The following is a 22,890-nucleotide window of genomic DNA, read 5'->3' as shown; positions in this document are numbered from 1 at the left end:
TAGGCATCTGAAGCATCTGATGCTCTTTGTGAAACAATCTAAGATGGCTCTTTTATCTCCCCACGGGTCTGCAGCTTAGTGCTGACATTCTGTTTTGATTTTGTTGATTAGGCATTATCAATGCCTTGCATATAGTAAATAATACACAAGGGGGATTAGGAGTTGAAGGAGATGAATTCATGTGCAGTGCATTAGTCTTCATGTCTTCCTGATGGGATTAAGTGATACCACCAATGATGCAAACAGTCCGGGCCAGCTCTTAATGAGTTAACATCCTAAAACATTCAGACATTCATAGTATAATATGAAGATTCATGGGATCAGAAAATGTTTCGGATTTCTGACTTCAAAGAAAACTAAATTTTTTCATTAATAACCTTATATCCAGCTCAATCTTTCTACTTACCTGTATACCAACGAGTCATCATAGGTGCCATTATACTGGATCTGAAACATACGGATTCCAGGAATGCTTCTGTGGAAGTTGAATTTGACCAGGGCCGAGGTAGAGGTGGCCTCAGCGATTACCACCTTCTTCTCCTGGCTGGTCTTTGCATTCCCCAAGGGCACCCCTCCCGCCTCGGCCCCTGTCTTGGTCACCGTGGCAATATCTGATGAGCCGGGGTCGGGCTCCTGCTCCGCGATTGTGTCGTTGGTGATGTGAGGGAGTTTAGTGATGAGCAGATCCACCATCTGGTGGGCCTCTCCGGCTGGGTTGGAAGCCACGCAAGTGAAGGAACCTGAAACACAAGCCACGGAGATTGGAGCATAATGGATTATGATGACAAAATGCAACATTAGACTGAATCTAATTTAATATACTTAGTAAATAAGATTTTTAAATAAGGCAATGGAAATATCGTTTTGATTATTTTCGGTATTGTTCCTTTACATACAAACGGAAAACAAAGACACCTAACACCTAAAAAAAAAAAAAAAAAAAAGCTGCCTAAGCACATCCAAAATTTTACTTTTACCTTCAAGCTGACCATGATTCATAAAATGAAAATTATTATGTACTGAAGAGTAAATAAAACTAGAAATAAACCTGGGCTGCTGGGAAAGGTTACTGATGTCATTGATCAAATAAATTGCTGGTCATTTTCTGTTAGATGTTTGAGAAGCTATTTGTTGTTGGATTGCATTCCCGTTGCCAAGGCAATGTTTTGATTACCTTATAAAACTTTATGCAACTTTTTGTTTCTCAAAGATGAATGAATTTATCTATGAGATTGTTGTGCTAGTTCGATCTAAGCTGTTGTTTTATAAAAGGCTTACTGTAATTATTGTGATCATATTTTTTTTTATTATTCTCCCTTAACTTCTTAAGATAGGGGCATTGTTTAAATGCTGAAGAAATCAGCTATTTATTTAAAAAATCTACATAAAAATGAAAACCTACATCAGCTAGAGCTAGAAGCTGAAAACAAATTCTTTAATCTGCCACAATGCCAGCAGATTCACCTTCCCATGCATCATTTTTATGTAGAAATGACATAAAAAGGTCTTCTTGAAAACAACCTAGATCTGTAAGCCAGACGAACACCTTTTGCACCAGAAGCCTCATTTAGTCCAATAAAAATGAGCAGCAGAAGCCGCTTAAATTTTTTTACCTCGCTCGGCTGTTTTCATGCCACCAGTATGTGCTAGTGAATGCATCGTTTTTATCACGGCTGCAAAAGGGAATCATTAGCAGAGGTTTTTATGTGAGCAGCTGCTGAGCAGGACCAACCATTGGTGATTTTTTTTTTGATCTGAGTCAGACACAGCGCTGCATTTAACCTCACCGTGGCAACATGAACTCACAGCTGATGGGGATTTGATAACCAGCAGCTTCTCTCTCTTCTGTTTTATTCAAACTCGCTTGCATAGTTTGATTGGCTGTTTAACAAAACCAGCTGCATTTTTTTTCTAGAAAATGGGCTGTCTAGATCACAAAGATCTTCTATTTATGATGATTCCCTGTCTATGAGTGCAGTTTTCTCAAACATGTATCAGAGTTTTTAAATGGATCTAAGCTCTGCACCATGTGGCGATTCATTAACATAAAATCTCCTGGTATATTCACAAAGTCCATACGCCTCATTTTTCTCTGGAAGATTTTTGAATGCAGACAGGAACCTTGAAAATCCTAGTCATAACACTGATCTAGACTACTATTGTGTAGTATTTAAAATTACATTTTTAATAAGTTATATAAATGACATAATGTTTGCACATTTTCTTAAAACATCTACAAGCCAGAGATAACAAAAGTAAAAGTCCGCAACCCCATAAGTGGTTTGGCTCACCCGCTCATGTCAAGATAAGTATCATGATGCCAGAAAAACATGATCCCTGGGGTTTACTATAAAAAACCTCATAATAGAAAATAAAGCTCTTGGTGCAAAGAAGAAATAGATCTCAGTTTCAGTCTTACATCTGGAGGATGCCAGACGGAAACAGGAGAAAGGGCATTGTTGGGGCATGATTCGAATAAGACTTAAGGTCATTCTCGTACATTCTTAAAAGAATCATGAGGGCTGATATAGGAAACCACCAAGAGATGAATCTAGTGGAAAACTGGCAAATCTCACAAGATGACAGGAGAGGTAATCGTAAGTTTGTAAAAATGGTAAACCAGATAATCTCAACAAACATGAATATATCAAACATTTGAAACATTGTGTCATATTGTGGCTTTAGCCCGATTACCCACAGAAAACATTGTAAATTATTCCACAACACGTTACTTTTCTGTAAAAGTGGGAAAGACTGCAGCTTGTTCCTGTGTGTGTAGCCTTGTCATCATTAAATGAAGAGAAAAATTAATAAAGAAATAAAATATCAAAATATTGCTCTCAAAACAAGGGGCTGAATTTAATTACTTATCCTTTTGAGTTCAAAGATTTCTTTATAAAAAGTAATTGTAATATTCTGTTATCAACAATGACTATAACCTGATCAAACGTTTTATTCGAATAAAATGTGTGTCGACTGTTAAAGTTTAGAAATGTGTCGAAAAAGCGATTTAATACACACCTCTGGAGAAATATAAATGCAACTCAACAATGTCTCACTGTCCAATCAGGCATAAAGGCTGAAAAACTGCTCAAAACTGATTCAAAAATGCAAATCGTTTCTACACATATAGTATTTTTGTCTTAAGGTCGCACACCTGAATTTCTTGATTCATTTAAAAGTATAGAATACTATGCTAGTACATTTTTATACCAAAACTTCTCTCTCTTTAGGGACACAAATCAAAAGATCAAATCTCTGATTGGTCAGATAATTAGTTAAAACATCAGAGACAGTTTCTACTGTAATTATTTGGTTGCTGCCAGACCAGGCACTTATGTTTCATTGTGATATGACAGAGCTTTCTGGCAACTCAGCAGCACTGTGTCTTTTGTGGAGCAAGTAACGACTCCCTTTGGTGTCTAATTTGAGATTTTTTAATTACATAAGCTATATAGTGTAAGACTAAAAGACAGGAGAAACCCCACAAGGGGGGAGTTAGGTTCTTTAAACTAGGTTATAATGTTCACTTAAGTTGTGGGACCGAACATGATTGGAAGTACTGTACATGGCAGAAACTAAGTCACTCAACCTTTCCTTTTATATTTATTTATCGGTCTCCACTATCTCAGCAGTGCAGACACATACTTCATCTTTAGGATGTTCTGTGGCCAAGTAAACATGTCATTTTGTTCTGCCAACATCACAGGCACAGCCGGTGGGGGGTTTGTAAACAGACCTGAGTCCTTGACGGTACTGATGAGGATCTCCAGTGTGCCGTCGGTGTGGACCTCGGCTCTGGAAGAGTTGGACATAAGTCGTCCGTCTGGCGCAATCCAGTGGATGATGGGGTCTGGGTCGCCCCTGGCTTTGCAGCGTAGTGTCACACTCTGGCCCTCTAAAGCGTGCAGCTCCTGAGGCAGAGGGATAAAAGTTAGCCAAAGAGCAGGAAACATTATATAAGGTGACACACTGATAAGAGATGACATTAAAGGTCCTGTTTAATGTATTTTTCCCTGTAAAATTGAAATTCTTAAAAGTTCATCAATATGAGAGAGTATTTCTACATTTCAGCTAGCTTAAAGTTCATTTTCTCTGTAGTTACATAGAACAGATCTGCTGAAGACAATTTAATGCAGGAGTATTCATTCCCATTTAACCTTTTCACAAACTTCAGTGTATTTGGGATTTTCTACTATAAAAAGACAGAATGTAGTGCATAGTTGTGAAATAGAAAGATTGGGACATATGGTTTTAAAACTGCTAATTTAATAATCTGAAAAGTTTAATGTGCATTTGTAATTAGTCTACCTAAGTGAATACTTTGTAGAAACACAAATAAAGTCTATTCAGATAAGGCTCTACTAGCTTTGCACAGCTAGAGACTGAACGCTTTGTACATTTTTCTTTGCTAAACATACTAAACTCAGTCAGATTGGATGGAGAGGATCTGTGGACATCAAATGTCAAGTCTTGCCACAGATCTTGAATTGCATTTCTGTCTAGACTTTGACTAGGTCTTTAAACTACATGAATATGCTCTAATCTAAACTAAGGATCTCAAACCAGTGCACCCTTTATATGTGTCTTTGCTTAAACACCTGAATCAAATATTTAGGTCATTAGAAGGACTGTGTCAAAGTTAACTGCATGGTATGCAGGAAATTCAGCACTTTGATTCAGATGTGTTGGATCTTAGATGCATCAAAACGTTGCAGAACAGCAGCTCTTGAGGACTGAAGTCCGATACACTTGATCTAAACCATTCAGTTGTAGCTCTGGCTGTAGATTTAGAGTCTTGGTCCTGCTGCAAAATGAAACCTCCGCCCCAGTCTCAAGTCTTTTGAAGCCTCTAACAAGATTTATTCCAGTATTGTCCAACATTTAGCGCCATCCCTCCCCTCCTTAACTATGACCAGCTTGATTGTCCCTGTTGAAGAAAAAAGCATGCCCAGAGCATGATGCCGCTACAACCATGTTTTCACAGTGGAAATGTAATGTAATCTGGATGAAGCACAGTGTGTTACTTTTCACACGTAGCTGTTTGAATGTAGGTCAGAAAGTGAAATGTTGAGCTTATTCCATATATTTGCTGTGTCTCATGTGTCTCTAAATGTGTTGTGACACACTGTAAACAGGGCTTCTTATGGCTTTTTCCAACAATGGCTTTCTTCTTGCCTCTTTCCCCTCCATAAAGGCCAGATGTTCTAACGCGTGTGACAGTCAGTTGCCCTGTCAACAGATCCTCCATCTCTCCAGAAGTACCATCACCATCTTGGCTGCCTCTCTTTTAAATGCTTGGTAGGTTTGCAGCTGTACCATAATTCTTTGATATTCAGATGATGAATTGAATAATTTTCTGTGATGTTTAAAGCTTGGGATATTGCTTAATAACCTAACACAGCTTTAAACCTCTCCTCAACGTTATACCTGACCTGTCTGCTGTGTTCCTTGGTCTTCATGATGCTGTTTGTTCATTAATGTTCTCTCAGAAACCTCTGAGGCCATTACAAAGCCGCTTGATTTTTTACAGAGGTTAAATTACACACAGTTAGACTTATTAATATATAGATGACTGGTTGCTCTGCATTTGACTTAGGGGTGTTAGAGTAATGGGGGCTGAATACAAATCCTTGTCACACATTTCAGATTTTTATTTGTAATTTTGGCTTTTGGTGTAAGAGCTCTAATCAATCATAAATATGTTCCGAATTTTTTGCACAATGGAAAATATTCTCCTTTTATGATAACCTGCTTTAAAAGTCTTACAACAGACTAATTCTTTGGTAGACATTTGACAACACTCTGCCAACTGTGAGTCCAGCAATTTCTTTAAGACTCCTCATGCTCGAAAGCTAATATTTGCTGAGACAGTTACTGGAAAGCCCAACGTGGCACCTTGGATTAGCTAAAGCCATTTCTGGCTCAGAGCCTGTAACAGTAGAGTGTGTTATGTCTTAACAGTGAACAATTCAATTTGGAGATTATACCTGAGAGTGTCTGGTGATAAGCGGCGGCTCGCACAAGAACTCTTCCTCTGAAACAGTCCAGAAATAACGCCCAGCCAGGTGTTGTGGGGAAGCACAGGTCTCCAGATCATCCTCCCTCTGTAACCTTCGCAGCCAAAGCAGCTCACAGTTGCACCTCAGTGGGTTGCCACCGAAGCTCAGCGCAAACAAAGAGGGACCCATAATCCCAGAGGTTGCCAGGACCCCAGCTCTTTGGAAAACAGGGTCAGGAGGGAGCTTCTGGAGCTTGTTGGAGGTTACATCCAGCCTCTTAAGCTTCTGCAGCCCGGAAAATGTGCCCTCTGGAATCAAGCTGAGCATGTTGTGGTCTAAGTTGAGTGTATGGAGGTTGGACATCCGCTGAATGGCTACCCATGGGGCACTTTCCAAGTTGTTGTAAGATAAGTCCAGCTCTTCCAGTGCTGTTAGGTCATTGAAAGCCCCACTGTGGATGTGGGTGAGCTGATTATTGTTGAGAATGAGGTGGTGCAGTTTGGACATGCCACTGAAGGTGTCATTGGTTATGCGGGTTAGCCGGTTACTGTCCAGGTGAAGGGCACGGAGGTTCTCCAGGTCTTTGAAGGCATATGGTGCAATGGACCCAATGGTGTTGCGAGAGAGGGTCAGGTCCACCAGCTTGGTCATGTTGGCAAAGTCTTTGCGTTTAACGCCGGTTACAAAGTTATCCCCGAGCCGCATCTCCACCGTGTGCCTGTCGATGTTAGGGGGCACAAACAGCAACCCTTTTTTGTCGCACAACGTTGCCAGGTTAGGGTTTAGCACCTGGCAGACACAGCGTTTGGGACAGATCTGAACTTTGTGCGCCTTCACAGCCACACCGAGGACTATCAGGAAGACCAGGAACAACTCCATTTGACTTTGAATCAGGTTACCAGACCTAAAAACACAAACAAGACAAGAATGGTTGAGCTATTTCTAGGGTTAGTACATAGTATGAAAAGGTGGGAATTGGATTTTAGTGTTTTTCAGGTATGGAAACAGAGTGTGTCCTTACTCCCTTCCTCCCTTTCTTACCTTTTTTCTGTGTGTCCTTTTTGCCTTCCTTTCTCATTATCTTCCTTACTACCTTAGGACCTTCTTTTCTTCCATGTGTCCTTCCTTTCTTTCACTCCCTGCATCCTGCCTTCCTGTCTCCTCCCTTGTGTCCTACCTCACTTCTGTCCTTGTCCTTCCATCTTTCCTTACATCCATTCATTTCTCCTTATTTTCTTCATTTCTTCATCACCTCCTTTCTTGTGACCTTGTGTCCCACCTACATTGGTTTTTAGTGTCATTGCTTCCTTCCCTGTTTTCTACCTTCATTCGTAGCATCCTTTATTCATTCCTTCCTTCTTTCGTTCCTTGTTTTCTACCTCCCTTCATTCCTAGTGTTCTTCCTTCCTTCATTGTTTCCTACCTGTCTTGTTCCGAGTCTCCTTCCTTCCTTCCTTGTTTTCTACTTCCCTTCATTCCTAGTGTCCTTCTTCTATTCCTTCCTTCATTCAGTCCATCCTCCCATCCTTCCTTCTTTGTGCCCTACTGTTCTTAATTCATTCCTTCCTTCCTTTCAGGTTCTGTTTGCCACTGTAGATATATTTGGCGAACTCATGGTGAACTTTAGTATTTTATATTGTAACATAGAGGACTGAGAACTGGAATGCTAAATCTGGAAACGTCATTTAACAAAACAATGGGTAGGAACCCTGTATTTCTGAAGCAGAAAAAAATGTAAACCATGAAAATATTATTTGTGTCCCCATTAACAAAGTGAAATGTTTAATGCTGGAGTGATCACCCACATGGTGAGATAACTCCCTTTTAAATGAGGGAATTCTCCCCTGGAAAGCTGAAGCTTTTCCGCTGCATTTGTAACACAAATGTTGCCAGCTAGAGGCTTACGGAATCCAAACTGTGGGCGAAGCAAGTCAATGCCTGAACAAACAAACAAAGGCTGTGCAATTACACATGAAGCTAATTAGTCACCTGCAGACTTGAGTGAAACATCGTTAGTAACCTTGTATAATTTATTTTTTGTTTGTGGCAGCCTTCCCTTTAAAGCCCCGCTCCCCTCATCATACTTTTTTTTTTTTGATATGATAATGCCAACGCTTTTATGTTTGTGTACAGAAGGATGAAAGTCTAGACTGGCAGTTCAGGGGCCTCATAAGAATTCCACTGATATCTCTCAGGATCATATCGCCAATAGGAAGGGATGATTGGACCCGGAGCCTCAGCGACGATGTGCTATGCCTCACTATTGATTTTCTCTCTTCTCTCTCTGCTGCTTCTTTTACTTATGACACAGCCGAGACGAGAGGATAAGATGAGATCCATTTGATGAATCCAGGGATGCTGTCAGGGATGTGGAATGTCATAAAACTAAGACCTTGGAGATCAGATCACAGCTTTACAGGGGAGCCACAATGTATCAGAGCATAAGTGACACTGCAAGTTATTATATAATACAGGTTCCAGCCTTCTGGGCGGCCCCTTACAGTGCACATAAAAGGTACAAACGTTTAATCAAAAGCACAAAAACCAATCTTAAAAACCAAAAAAGAATGGCTGATTTATGATTAAAATTGTTTGCCATACAACAGCTGCAGTTACATTACAACAATTTGCCATAATTAACTATAATGTTGATGTTAGCTCTCTCAGAGAGTAAATAAACTGTCATGCTACGAAAGCATCTTCTGCACCTGAGCGGCGACGCGCAGTTCACAGTGTAATAACTTTGCCTATCTGAGAATGCTGAAAAGCTCACAAAGAAAACAGCACACAGAGTAAGAGTGACACAACCCCAGTGGGGGCACGCTTTGTGTTTTTTTCCCCCTCCTCACATGAGGATGACAGAGAAGGAAGCCCGTTGGCAGCCGCTGACAGCTGGGTAAAAAGTAGTGCAGCCTGACAAGGAGGCAGGAACGAGGTCGTCTTTAAATGGCACATAATAGCAAGGGGAGGAATATTATTGGGGAGAACATGCTGACATTTTTATGAGCCGCTGCTGATGAAGCGACAAGGAATAAACGTCTTCCCCTGACCCATTTTTATGTGGGACAACTTCAGCAAATCGCCAAGATTTGTGGATTTTGTGTGGTGGTGCGTGGACCTGAGTTAAGAGAGAAATGGAGTGTAGAGATGTAACCGAGTGCTGCCAGGGTCCTTATTCTCAAAGCAATGATCACAGTGCCTTACTAAAATATTTGTATCCCAACCCACTGCACATTTTCTAGTTTTGCCACCCATAAACCACAAACCTCAACCTGTTTTGTTGGGTGTTTATGTAACAGAACAACCCAAAAGGTTAGACCATTTATTACATTTTTAACAAATAAAAATCTAAAAACTGTGGCATGCATTTGTATTTAACCCCGTCTGGATCAGTATTCTATTGGTGTTTTTTTCAAATTGTAGCTGTGGGTTTTGGGGGATGGGGGGAGGCGGGGAGTGGGGGTATGTCTCTACCAGCCCTGCACATGTAGAGACGCAAATGTTTCCCCTTTCTTCTTCAAAAGAGTTCAAGCTCTACAAGATTTCTTCCAGGACTGCCTTTTTATTCACCTTCATCCATCTTACCATTTAATATGACCACTTTTCCTGCCCCTGGCATAGAAAAGCAGTTTGTTCACAATGTGCTCTAACACAACCCTAAAGCCATCACAGAACAGCTGTTTTAATGCAGATAGGTAAATCAGACATAGGGGGACTCTATGTACTGATTAGGTGACTTTTAAAGGCAATTGGCAGGGCTGGATTTAATTTAGGGGAATCAAAGTGAAGGGGCATAAACAAATGCACATAAAATCCCAATAAATATATAGATTTTTTAAAGTTGTAACAAGCCCACATTTAGAGCTTAAACAAAAATAATTTAAGCTGTACTTGAGTCAATCGCAGTATTTTCTCCCTTAAAATATGTCTGCATATATATCTGAGAAAAAAAAGGCTTCAACAGCTGAGGTGTAATTCGTGTGTTCACGTTTCTGTTCCAAACACCTCTGCTGAATGGTCTGGTTGTGCACTGAGGCAAAGAGAACCTGCTATTTCCAGTCTCAAATGGTGCTGAAGACGTGATATTGATTCACTCTGCAGAGACTAGGCCTTTTTTGCTGCAAAAAACTCAGCCAAACATGAAGAGAACTGTTGCAGTGGTAATGCTTTCAAGATTTGTTCTGTGAGGCCAAAAAGGACGGTCTATCTTCCTTCCGTCTCTCCGGCCTCGCTGCAGAGGGGCCTGGCAGGAAACAATCTGTTCTGTAATGTTCTGTTACCCTGTCTTTAATTTGCATTTAATTACGGCTGTTTTGTTCCACGAAGATTTGCATAACAGGTTGCACTCATCAGGTACATTAACAAATAGGTAGATAATCAATTAATGCTTTCATCAATCCCACACTTGATCTTTAAATGTCACAGCCCCTGGAAAATCATTATCAGCCAGGTTACAGCTTTCATTACAGTTGTGCGACATGGAGGCCCAGGAATAAACAAGAAAGTAGACAACATATCAATGCATCGACAACAAAGTCCTGCTTTTTGTCAATCAAACTTTTGTTTAATACCTCTGAGCAGGTACTTCCACCCTTAGAGAGTGGAGCAGACTGACAACCCACACCCACATATGCACACTGGTGGGTGGATTTGTGCCTAATAGAGGCAGCTAACCACACAACAACCTCCAGCTACAGAGGCACACTCATGTGCTGCAGCAGCATACTTTAGCAGAGGATATCTATGGTCTCCCTGGGGTAGCGTTTGCCAAGAAAATCCTTATGCAGCATGCCGCATGCCAATCAGCCTGTGAGGTCACGAGGGGAATATGTTTTCAGATGGTCTAACTTATGGTGAAGATCATGTGAAAATGCCTCTCATATTCATTTCTGGGCTTGAAATCAGGGAAATCAGCCCCAATGTGAGGAAGTTAATGAGATCTGTAGACGCAACAGCAAATGGCAGCGTGTAACCCGGGTTACTGGGGGAAGAGCAGCCGGGCATTCTCCGGCTGCCAGAAGTAGGCATGGACGTGTCAAGGAGGTAAACTGATGCTGCAACATGATGGCAAAATGGTATCGACAAAGCAGTGAAACAGGTCTTCTCTCCACCTGCTATATGAAGCCAAATGGAGCTGCCGCATCCCGTGTAGTGGATCATATTTTCACTGAGCTGGGAGAAATTCTGTTTTGTAACGTGAACGCTGCTGTCTGAGTCCAACCACCCTGACCATGTTGTTGTGAACCTTCTAACATACATCTCTTTCCCTTTTTGGTGTAAATGTGTGTGTGTGTGCTGTGACACTCATTTTCCTGCAAAGTCTGCGAGTGTTAGAGTGCTATAATTCTTGGGTGACAGCCTTGATGCCATGGCAACACTGAAAACGTCAGTTTGAGGTGCAAAGTAATCAGCAGCTGATTTTCCGACAGCCTGACATGATCTACAGGAAAGGTTATGGTTGAAGGCCATGACGGACCCGCTGCACCATTTATGACACGGGGAGACTGCAAATTCAGCTAATTCTGTATTGGATTTTATGTCTCAATTGCTTTTCCCAGTGTTGCTCATTATAAAAACCTAAATGACTTGATGGGAAACCTGATGCAGTTGAAATTATTTTCCAGTGAGAAAGACTTGTGTGTGTGAGTGTGTATCTGTATCTGTGTGTCTGTGTGTGTGTGTGTGTGTGTGTGTGTGTGTGTGTATGTCAGGGGGATAGCATACTAAGCAGAGCCCACTGCATCAATAGAAGTGCTGTTCATTAGAATCTACATTTCCTCCTTGTAATTCCAAGTGTTTTACTCCACACAGCATCACAAGATATTCCATGTTAACATAATTTGCAGGATATTTCCCAGTTGGAGCGTCGGTCAAAACTCTTTTCTTGTTTTCCATGTTGTGTCTAAGCTGAGCTGGTGAAAACAAATCTCATTCAGATCTTAATGTGAATCATAAATTGGATTTGGATCTTTATTCTTGCACCATTGCAACATATCCTGATGTAACCTGGATTTCACTTCTAGGCTGACAAATGGAGAATCTCTGAACAACACCTGGGAATAATATCTGCTGCTAGCCTAAAGGCAGAGATGTGATAATTAGCAAGATTGCTTTTTTCTTGACAGCTATAACTGCAAATCAGATATATTAAATAAACTGTTTTCATTGCATTTTCAGCCATAATTAATTTCACTAGTGGTTTGGCAACTTCAACCTTGACATCAAAATCTGTTTTTTATACATACCTACAAATTGTTGTACAATTATGCCTCATATGGGACTGTTTTGGTTCCTTTTGGCCAAATGTATTGTGTTTTTATCTCATTGCTTCAGGAAGTGGGGGGTTGCTGGGGCTACAACCTTCCCTGTGGTGCGTAAAAGAGCAAATTATTATTTTTTTTCCATAAGTGAAGATTCTAACAAAACCAGCTGTACTGTTCTGGAGGACATAGTAAAAATAAGACAGCTGAAACTTTTTCCATTTACTCTTGTTTGCATACAAGATACTGTTTGCACTGCAGCACAGCTTTTTGCAACAGGAAGTTAGAAAAGTGGAAAACTGAAATTCCCATTAATCATGGCTCTATAGACTTGTGACATTAAAGAACAAACTTAGCTATTGACTATTGCTTCTTAAAAATATCTAAATTTAAAATTGGGCCTTTGAAAGGCACACTGAATGTAACACATCCACAAGCTCTGGCTTCCCTCAAAGACCCATCTATTCCCTCTCTACTGCCAAGTGACAGGAATTTCAGATCATAATTAATGTGGTGAGCGATTGCAATAGTTTTTCAGTATCAGTGTAACTGGATGTTGCTTTATTATTGGTGATAGTTGAACACCATGATTTTCCAAGAATGAATGATATTCTGCCAGCTTTATTAACTGCAATTGCTCGTGAGTCAGTTATGTTTTTACTGATTTGATTTAATTATTGTAACTTTTATGCTTTTAAACTATATGAATATATGTCCCTGTATGAATCTAACTGCTGATACTTGTATAGTAAATGGTGCTACCGTATAGCCAGGTCCCTCTTGGAAAATAGATTTTTAAACTCAATGAGGTTGTATCTGGATAAATAAAGGTTTATGTAAAAAAGTCTATGAAAAGCAAAAACAATATCATCTTATTATCGAGAAATGAATGAAAAGAATTGTCTGTTGGAATTTGTTGTGCCGAATACATGGACAGGATTTATCCCACTCTTGTTCTAGTGAGTAAAATATCTACAAGCTTAACTTAAGAGACACATTACAAAATTAACAGTAAATAATATTTTATGTCTTCATTTGGTATTCATATTTTGTTCATTCATGTGAACAAAAGTGTGGTTGGAGCTATCTTATGAGGGGTAAAAGATGATACACCATTTAGATGGAAGCACAGCTATCTAGGAAGTTAGAAAAATAGCAGTTAAACACTCCCATCAGCTGTTGCTTCAAAGTTACACAAAGGCTAATGGGATTATTTATGATCTGATCTGGCAGACAGCAAGCATTTGGGCTGATAATTATTGTAAGTGTATTTAGCAGTTTTCATTACTTTTGTTGCTGAAACTTTTGCTGATGACGACTACCCATAATGATAAATGTTTCTCAATGTGGAACAATAAAGGAGTTTTCTCTTTCTATGAATGACACATTTAAAATAAAATCTATTAAAAGCAAAAAACAAACTCCCCCTTTTAATGAAAAATGCCTATGAATGATCTGATATTTGTTTTATAGAATACACGTGTGAGATTTGTCTTATGTGTATTTCCATATTAACTTTTGTCTATACCCACAAGGGTCCTGTTTGAGTCTTTCATTTTGAGACCAATGCATAACCCATCAGAGACTAATCTGACAAATTGCTTTTAAGTTATCGGACTTTTTCATTAAACCCCCAAATGAGACCATAGCATTGCTGTGAAGTGGATGCCCATCGGAATGCAGTAATATTCATTTTTAGTAGTCGGTGCTACGTACATGCCGTCGTCGTCGTCTTCCTCCGCTTATCCGGGACCGGTTCGCAGGGGCAGCATACTCAGCAGAGACTCCCTACCCAGACACCTCCTCCAGCTCCTCCGGGTGGAGCCCAAGGTTTCCCTAGGCCAGCCCAGAGACATAGTCCCTCCAGCGTGTCCTGGGCCGTCCCCTGGGCCTCCTCCCGGTCGGACGTGCCTGGAACACCTCCCGAGGAAGGCGTCCAGGAGGCATCTGGTATAGATGCCTGAGCCACCTCAACTGGCTCCTCTCGATGTGGAGGAGCAGCGGTTCTACTCCGAGCCCCTCCCAGATGGTCGAGCTCCTCACCCTATCTCTAAGGGAGTGCCCGCCCACCCTACGGAGGAAGTTCATTTCAGCCGCTTGTTTCCGGGATCTCGTTCTTTCGGTCATGACCCAAAGTTCATGGCCATAGGTGAGGGTAGGAATGTAGACCGACCGGTAAATCGAGAGCTTCGCTTTTCGGCTCAGCTCTCTCTTCACCACAACGGACTGGCACAGTGCCCCCATTACTGCGGCAGCCGCACCGATCCATCTGTCGATCTCCCGCTCCATTCTTCCCTCACTCGTGAACAAGACCCCGAGATACTTAAACTCCTCCACTTGAGGCAGGAACTCCCCTCCAACCTGAAGAGGACAAGCCACCCTTTTCCGGTCGAGAACCATGGCCTTGGACTAGGAGGAGCTGATCTTCATCCCAGCCGCTTCACACTCGGCTGCGAACCGCCCCAGTGCATGCTGTAGGTCTTGGCTAGAGGGGGCCAGCAGGACCATGTCATCTGCAAAAAGAAGAGACGAAATCCACTGGTCCCCAAACCAGACCCCCTCCGGCCCTTGGCTGCGTCTAGAAATCCTGTCCATAAAAGTTATGAACAGGACCGGTGACAAAGGGCAGCCCTGCCGAAGTCCAACATGCACCGGGAACAGGTCCAACTTAGCAATGCGGACCAAACTCCTGCTCTGCTCATACAGGGACCGGATGGCCCCTAATAAAGGGCCCCCGATTCCATACTCTTGGAGCACCCTCCACAGGGCATCACGAGGGACACAGTCGAATGCTTTCTCCAGGTCCACAAAACACATGTGAACCAGTTGGGCAAACTGCCATGAACTCTCGAGCACCCTGTAGAGGGTATAGAGCTGGTCCAGTGTTCCACGGCCAGGTGAAAACCACACTGCTCCTCCTGAAGCTGAGGTTCCACTATCGGCTGGACTCTCTTCTCCAATACCCTGGCGTAGGCCTTACCAGGGAGGCTGAGGAGTGTGATCCCCCTGTAGTTGGAACACACCCTCCGGTCCACCACCCCAGTCTGCCAGTCCAGAGGCACTGTCCCCGACCACCACGCAATGTTGAAGAGGCGTGTCAACCATGACAGCCCAACAACATCCAGAGATTTGAGGTACTCAGGGCAGATCTCATCCACCCCTGAAGCCTTGCCACCGCGGAGCTTTTTAACCACCTCGGTGACTTCAGCCTGGGTGATGAAAGAGTCCAACCCCAGCCTCTGTTTCCACCACGGAATGCGTGATGGCAGGATTGAGGAGATCCTTGAAGTACTCCTTCCACCGCCCGATAATGTCCCCAGTCGAGGTCAGCAGCTCCCCACCCCCACTATAAACAGTGTTGGTGAAGCACTGCTTCCCCCTCCTGAGGCGCCGGACGGTTTGCCAGAATCGCTTCGAGGCCAACCGGTAGTCCTTCTCCATGGCCTCACCGAACTCCTCCCAGGCCCGGGTTTTTGCTTCTTCCACCGCCCGGGCCGCAGCACGCGTGGCCTCACGGTACCCGTCAGCCGCCTCAGGAGTCCCACAAGCCAACCAGAGTCGATAGGACTCCTTCTTCAGCTTGACAGCATCCCTTGCTGCCGGTGTCCATCACCGGGTTCTGGGTTTGCCGCCGCAACAGGCACCGCAGACCTTACGGCCGCAGCTACGGGCAGCAGCATCGACAATAGATGCGGAAAACATGGTCCTGTTGGGACCACAGCCATGGGTTTCAACACTAAAACTCCGGTACATACTTTCCTGGAACTTTTCAAAATAAAGTGCATTAACCTTCTTCCAGCACAGCCAGTAAGGGGAGTAACTGCGGACTTCCTGTGGCGCTATTACCCAAATAAAAGCCCCCACCTTTCCACAAGTCTTCCTCTTCCACGCGGCCTTCCAGAGGTACTGGATAGGAGAGGAAAGCGCGCTGATGTCTTTTGCTGGCAAAAAAACATAAATTCAACTGGATCCAAAGCCATACGATCATCGATCATATGCAAAGTTAAGTAGAATGAAATACTGTCTGTGTATCCAGTATTTTCATTCATGAACGGGGAAATTAAGGTGTAAGAGTTGCTTACATTTTCTCTTCGAGGCCCCACAGAAGCAAAACTGTATTAAGGAGAGATTCCGGTGGAGAAGCTGTTTCTACAAGCCGAGCCGCAAGGACGGACTACGGCTTGCACCACCGTGTTACGGTAACGAACAGCCGCCCAGCCCTCCGGAGCTAACGCTATTGCTCACAGAGCGAACGCAGAGGTTAGCTGAAAACCAACCGCTTGTTGACTGTGGACGTTTATTCAAACTTCATCCCCCTTGGACAACGTTTACTCACCATGGTCAGAGGTTAGGTTTGGGCAGATTAACAGATAGATTTAGGATGAAATGATCTAAACGTTTTCATGTTATGAAGTTCTGTTTTGTGGAACCTGGCGATCTTTAGCGCTAGTAGGCTAGCTACGGCACGCGCCGGTTCCGTGTTCTTTGTATGTTTTAAAGTTAAGATAAACTTTATTTAAAGGGTGGTTTCAACCAGAACATTGTTCATAATGTGCCGTCCTCACTTATGCATTTTAACCCTGGTATTTTAAAGGTATGTGTTGATTCTGGTGCTAAGCTATCTTCTAGCTTAGCACTTTAGCTAGCTTCTTTGTAAGCTCAACGGCCAGCCGGTAAGAACACGTGTGCTAGCATTAAGGCTAGTCAACAGAAAGGTTGTTAGTTTTCAAGCTAGTGAATAATAGTCCCTGAACATCATTTGCTAGAGTTGATAACTAAGTAAACACCATTAAGCCCCATTTCTCCAGAAAGATTTGGCTCTTTTCCAAAATACTCAATAATATTTCTTCAAATATTATTTTAATAAATAAAGGCAGTTAATTAGACACCGTTGAGAATTAGTCATCCAGGAGGTTGGTTTTATTCAGCAGATCATTATTTAAAACATTATTTTATTAAAATAATATTTAATCTGATCTTGCATTGTGAAGGGTTGTCTAAATGTTGCTGATTATTTTCTAAGTTAGTTCCAAAACTAACTTAACTTCACTTCCAGATTCTTCAAGATAATCCTTGGTTCTCAAACATAAACATTGCATGGTAATGTTGCATCAATCTTTTTGGTCATGATTTCTAATCATCTTTAATCAACTTGTTTATATTGTACATAGCCCATTAGTCTTCATTATTCTTTAATTCTGCTTGGTAGTTTAGTTGGATTGTTTTAGCATAGTAAAGAGTTTGTGGATTGAAATATGTTTGACTTTGAGTTGACTTATTTTTCTTAATAAATTCTTGTATTTTAAGAAATTGTGTGAATTCATTCCATATGTGTGCAGAGTCTATGCTGTTCAATAATGCCAGAGCTCGTCTCACACCTTTCTATTCTGCCCTAATACCATCGCCTTAATGGGGCTGGTATTCACAGGACAATCCTTAACAGACCGGAATATTATTTGGTAAAATATTAAAATATTAATATTAAATATTAAATAATATTCTCAGATTCATGTTTACAATAGTCCACTCGGACTCTATGTCTCCAACATCCCCCGGGATCTGGTGAAAGCTCTCCCGGAGGTGGGAGTTGAATCCATCCCTGGCCGAGGGCTCCGCCAGGCATTCCCAGCAGACCCTCACTATGCGCTTGGGCCTTCCAAGTCTGTCCGGCTTTCTCCTCCTCCAGCGGATCCAACTCACCACCAGGTGGTGATCAGTGGACAGCTCAACCCCTCTCTTCACCCGAGTGTTCAAAACATGCGGCCGTAGGTCTGATGATACGACAACAAAGTCGATCATCGACCTCCTGCCTAGGGTATCCTGTTGCCAAGTGCACTGATGGACACCCTTATGTTTGAACATGGTGTTCATTATGGACAATCCGTGACTAGCACAGAAGTCCAATAACAAAACACCACTCGGATTCAGATCGGGGAGGCCATTCCTCCCGATCATGCCTCTCCAGGTGTCACTGTCATTTGAAGTCCCCAAGCAGAATAATGGAGTTCCCGGGAGGGGCACTATCCAGCACCCCCGACAGGGACACCAAGAAGGCCGGGTACTCCGCACTACCGCTCGGCCCGTAGGCCGAGACGACAGTCAGAGGCCTGTCCCCAACCCGAAGGCGCAGGGATACGACCCTTTCATCCACCGGGGTAAACCCCAACACGAGACGGCTGAGCTGGGGGGCAACAAGCAAACCCACACCAGCCAGCCGCCTCTCCCCGTGGGCCACTCCAGAGTAGAAGAGAGTCCAACCCCTCTCAAGGAGATGGGTTCCAGAGCCCACGCTGTGTGTGGAGGCGAGCCCGACTATTTCTAGTTGATATCTCTCGACCTCCCACACAAGCTCAGGCTCCTTCCTCCCCCAGCGAGGTGACATTCCACGTCCCTAGCGCCAGCCTAAGCATCTGGTGATCGGGCCACTGAGGTCTCCACCTTCGTCCGCCACCCAATCCTCTTTGCACCGGTCCCTCACGGTTCCCCCTGCAGGTGGTGGGCCCACTGGGGGATGGCCTCGCATCTCTCGTTCGGGCTTGGCCCGGCCGGATCCCGCGAGGAGCAACCCGGCCACCAGGCGCTCTCCAGTGAGTCCCGACCTCAGGCCTGGCACCAGGGTGGGACCCCGGCTCCGCTGTACCGGGCGACGTCACGTGCCTCGATGTTTTCGTCCTCATGAGGGATTCTAGAACCACTCTTTGTCTGACCCATCACCTAGAGCCTGTTTGCCATGGGAGACCCTACCAGGGGCATTTAGGCCCCAGACAACATAGCCTCTAGGATCATTTGAGCACTCAAACCCCTCCACCACGTTAAGGTGGCGGTTCAAGGACATGCCATGCACATAAAAAGATCAAGTATTTTTATGTTCATTTTTAACCACAGTTTTAAGCTGGGATCCCCATAAGTGTTTTAAAATGTATGTGCAAATGTTTTATTTCCGTAAAACATTAGTTGGCTTAGAGGGCTCACTGGATCTACAGCTCTTATTATGGCAGCGTAAAATTTGCTAGCTTAACTTAAGACAAACTTTACACAATTAGCAATAAACAGTATTTCGTTTATTCATTAGCAGATAAGCAAACGAAAATAAGGCTGTGGTGCTAGTATAGCACAGAAATAAAAATCACACCACTGACACTGAATGTTTCCTTGTTCTTGTTTGCATACAAGCTAGCATTAGCGTTGCAGCAAAGCTACCTGCTGCAGGAGGTTTCAAAAATAACAGTTTGAAATTTCCTTTAGCCATGGCTTCAAAATAAGGCTGATGGGAATGATTTTAAGCTCACTTGCAGATAAATATTACAGTGAGATAATTTATCAGTTTTGTGTAAATGAGGAATTTGTTTTATTATTGGTGAAAATTAGCCATCATGATAAAGGTTTATTTCGCGAAGAATGATATCCTTCCAGACGGGTTGAGGAGCAAACACGATATCACATTATTAATGGCAAGTAATTGAAAGGCATTATCCACTGGTATTTGCTATATTGAATACCAGTGTGGACCTTAGTAGGAAAACAAGACCTCTGCTTTGTTTCACTTGTACTATATATGCACAGTCCTATGTATGCTACCCTGTTAATTCGTTTCTAAACTCACATAGGCCCTATTTGGGTCTTCCATTTTAAAAGCCAAAGCTAACCCAACAGGGACCAATCTGACAAATTGCTTCTAAGTTATTGGGCTCCTCTTTTTCATTTGCCTTAAACCCCCACATGAAATCATAGCGTTGCTGTGAAGTAAATGTCAGTAGATGCCCATCGAAATGCAGTCAGATTAATATCTGAAGTTGAATGCCTCAAGATAAACAACCAGTGCCAATAAACTGTAGCAGAAGACAAGAGAGCAAATTTCTGGAAAATTGTGTGAAAACAGTGATGGAATAGTGACATTTCTGTGATGTTCACCCAGCTGATTATCATATAAATGACTGAAGACAATTTAAAATAACATACAAAATGACTGCAGTCAGTTTGTGTAATCATAATATGGTGAATATAATGCTGTTGGTAGGTACTAGATGACAGAAGCTGGATACTACACCATACCACAGTTGAAAATATTCTACACGATTAATGGGAGTTTTTTGTGGTTTGTTTATATGTGTGAAAACAGGGGCAGACAAAAAGAAATTATCTTTGCACCTACTTTTTTTTTTCTCCATGTCGAAGACATTTGCGATACTGTGGTTTCTGCCTCATACAGCAACAAATTGTCTAAATAATAGGATGTAGCCATACATTATGACGCTCACACTGGTGGACCAAATGCATATGTGTGGCATTTATACCTATTCAGAATTTTAAACATACTATCCAGTGGTGTGTTTTTCTCTAAGAAAATCCACTAACAAAAAAAAAGTACGGCTGGGTAATGAAAAATTGATTTCCACTATAGGATTTCGCAAAAAACAAAGTGCAATAAAGAATGTGGGTTTGTGACATCACAAGAGACACAAAAACCGAGATGATCAACTGGTGTTCAAACACACTATGGTGGACGAGCAACTTCAGACAGATGTTGACATTCTGATTCTGAAGCATTCAAAATCGTTTCCGTTTCAAGGTCTCCATCCTTGTCTGAGCCAGAGTTTGACTCTGATGACAATGTTCACCTTCAGAACTTTACCTGGTATAAATGTGTGTATATTTCTGTTTTAATTTTTCCCATGTGATTGGTTTCTGTGCATATTTGCCACTCATAAAACAAGTAAATGTCATTCTCTGCTGGTATAACCTTTTTATGATTTTCCAGTGGAAATGAAGCTCAAACTGCTTTAGTTTACCTGAAAAAATCTCTCCTTCTGACCACCTAGAGATGGGATTATTTTCTCACTTCTCTCTTGTGTTGGCTGGAATAATGATGATGCTATGTGCTGAACAGCAGGTGAATGCATGTTGGTTCTAATTAGCAGGATTGGGCTCTTGACAAAAGTAATTTTTCAACTGAATCAGGGATACAGCAGTTCTGCAGGAAATGTTCTTGGTAGAGTTTAACTGATTAGGCTAATCCTGACCAAATTCCGATTTTTGACCTGTTCTGATTTTTTTTTATTTCTAAGGACTAAAAACACTTAAAGAAAAAATTATTGCTGCTGGTTTTTGGTAGATGTAGTAGTTTTTAATCCAGTGAAAAATTAATGAATTACAAGATTATTCCTCCTCAGGGGATAACCGATCACTGATTGACTGATTGTGCATCTCTAATCTTTGGGACTTGACAATCATCTTAATGGAACACATCTACCAGACTTTAACATTATCTCTAAATGATTTTTGTCGATCCTTAATAATGACATTCCAGTCTGCACTGGTCCTCTTCACAAACTGCTTCCATGGTATTTTTTTGGACTGTTTTTCCAGAAATCCATGTAGACATTTGAAGGAGAAATTTGATTTAAAACCAGAAACAAAACTGATATGCTCAAAAAACCTCTCAACATTTCTTATACCTCAAATGAAATCATCACATGCATGTGCATGGAAGCTTGTTTTTGAAAAAGAAGATAAATATCAGTTTGGTTAAATTACAATTTACAACAAAATAAATACACCTGACCATTAAATGCCATTCTATAAATGACAAATTATATCCAAAGAGAGCTGGATTTATTTAATGGAAAGCTCTGGCTAGTTCCTTAAAAAAAAGCCCTTCTTCAGCTCATTTAAAGCAAGTGTAAATTTGGGTCAGTGAATGTGAGGCTGGTGTGCAGAGCAGCCTTTACCGAGGAGCCACCTATCACATCTCAGCAATCAGTGGAAGGTATAGGCAGCACAGAAAGTACCAACACTGAGCACATTCACAGAGCAGCAAGAGCAAACAGAGGCATCAGAATGAGGCGTGGGCTTGCTTTCAATGGGGTAGCAGTTACAATGGGGCCTCAGGCACTCATGAATAATAGGACACAGATAACTAACACCCCACAAAGGGCAAGACCCTTATCTGGCAATAATGATCATATTTGTTGTTTTTTTGTTGTTGTTGTTGTTTTTTTACGGGTGCTTCAGTCACCTGGCAACATGCGGCTCTTCTCGGACTGAACAGTTTTGCTATTTAGACTAATTGGGACTTCATCCCATGTTAATGAGTACAATTAACATAGAGTACAATTAGTTTATCAGTAATAATCACAGAAGACATATGACTGAATCCTCTGGGCTGTTAGAACATCTTAAAACAAATCTTTTCCTGCAGATATGCTGAGAGAAGACTCAATAATGGGGCACATCAGTCACCATTCTCAGTTTCACCTGTAGGAGAGAAAAAACAGCTCGAAATGCATCCAATGAGATACTATAAATAAAATCATTACATTTGATGGCATGCTTCGAAGAATGAAGAGATTTTTTTTGACCTTGCGGTACAAGAGTGGTGTCATGAGAATCCCTGTCACATTCAAATGAGAACTACTTTAAGTCGCGTTTTTGCTTTCCTTAAAAAAAACTGAGTTCAGAGCAGAAATCCACGCAATAACATCTTAAATTTACCTTGAAAATGAAGCATCAAGCCCAGTCAAAGGAGGCTCTGGCTGTTATTTCCTCCCAGGAGCTCTGATGGCATACTGAGGGTGGCTCGCCTAAAATGGGACTGACGGCGCCTCTTGGAGATATTTCAGGTAGCTATC

The 22,890-nt window shown here is 42.1% G+C and overlaps 1 protein-coding gene across 1 annotated transcript in view; it reads right to left on the bottom strand.

The window, feature by feature from the left end:
• lrfn5b (leucine rich repeat and fibronectin type III domain containing 5b) overlaps positions 1 to 22,890 on the bottom strand; it is a 28,154-nt gene extending 5,264 nt beyond the window's left edge. Inside the window, exons 1-4 of the mRNA XM_047388295.1 lie at positions 22,754 to 22,890; positions 5,991 to 6,906; positions 3,740 to 3,914; positions 407 to 740 (exon numbers count right to left, since the gene is read on the bottom strand). Coding sequence (XP_047244251.1) covers positions 407 to 740; positions 3,740 to 3,914; positions 5,991 to 6,881 — 1,400 coding nt within the window. The 5' untranslated portion in view covers positions 6,882 to 6,906; positions 22,754 to 22,890. The remainder of the gene's footprint in view (positions 1 to 406; positions 741 to 3,739; positions 3,915 to 5,990; positions 6,907 to 22,753) is intronic.

The sequence above is a fragment of the Girardinichthys multiradiatus genome, chromosome 15, assembly GCF_021462225.1.
Source record: "Girardinichthys multiradiatus isolate DD_20200921_A chromosome 15, DD_fGirMul_XY1, whole genome shotgun sequence".
Taxonomy (NCBI): Eukaryota; Metazoa; Chordata; class Actinopteri; order Cyprinodontiformes; family Goodeidae; genus Girardinichthys; species Girardinichthys multiradiatus.
Note: the sequence above shows the minus strand (reverse complement) of the source record. Positions and strands in the feature narration are given on the sequence as shown.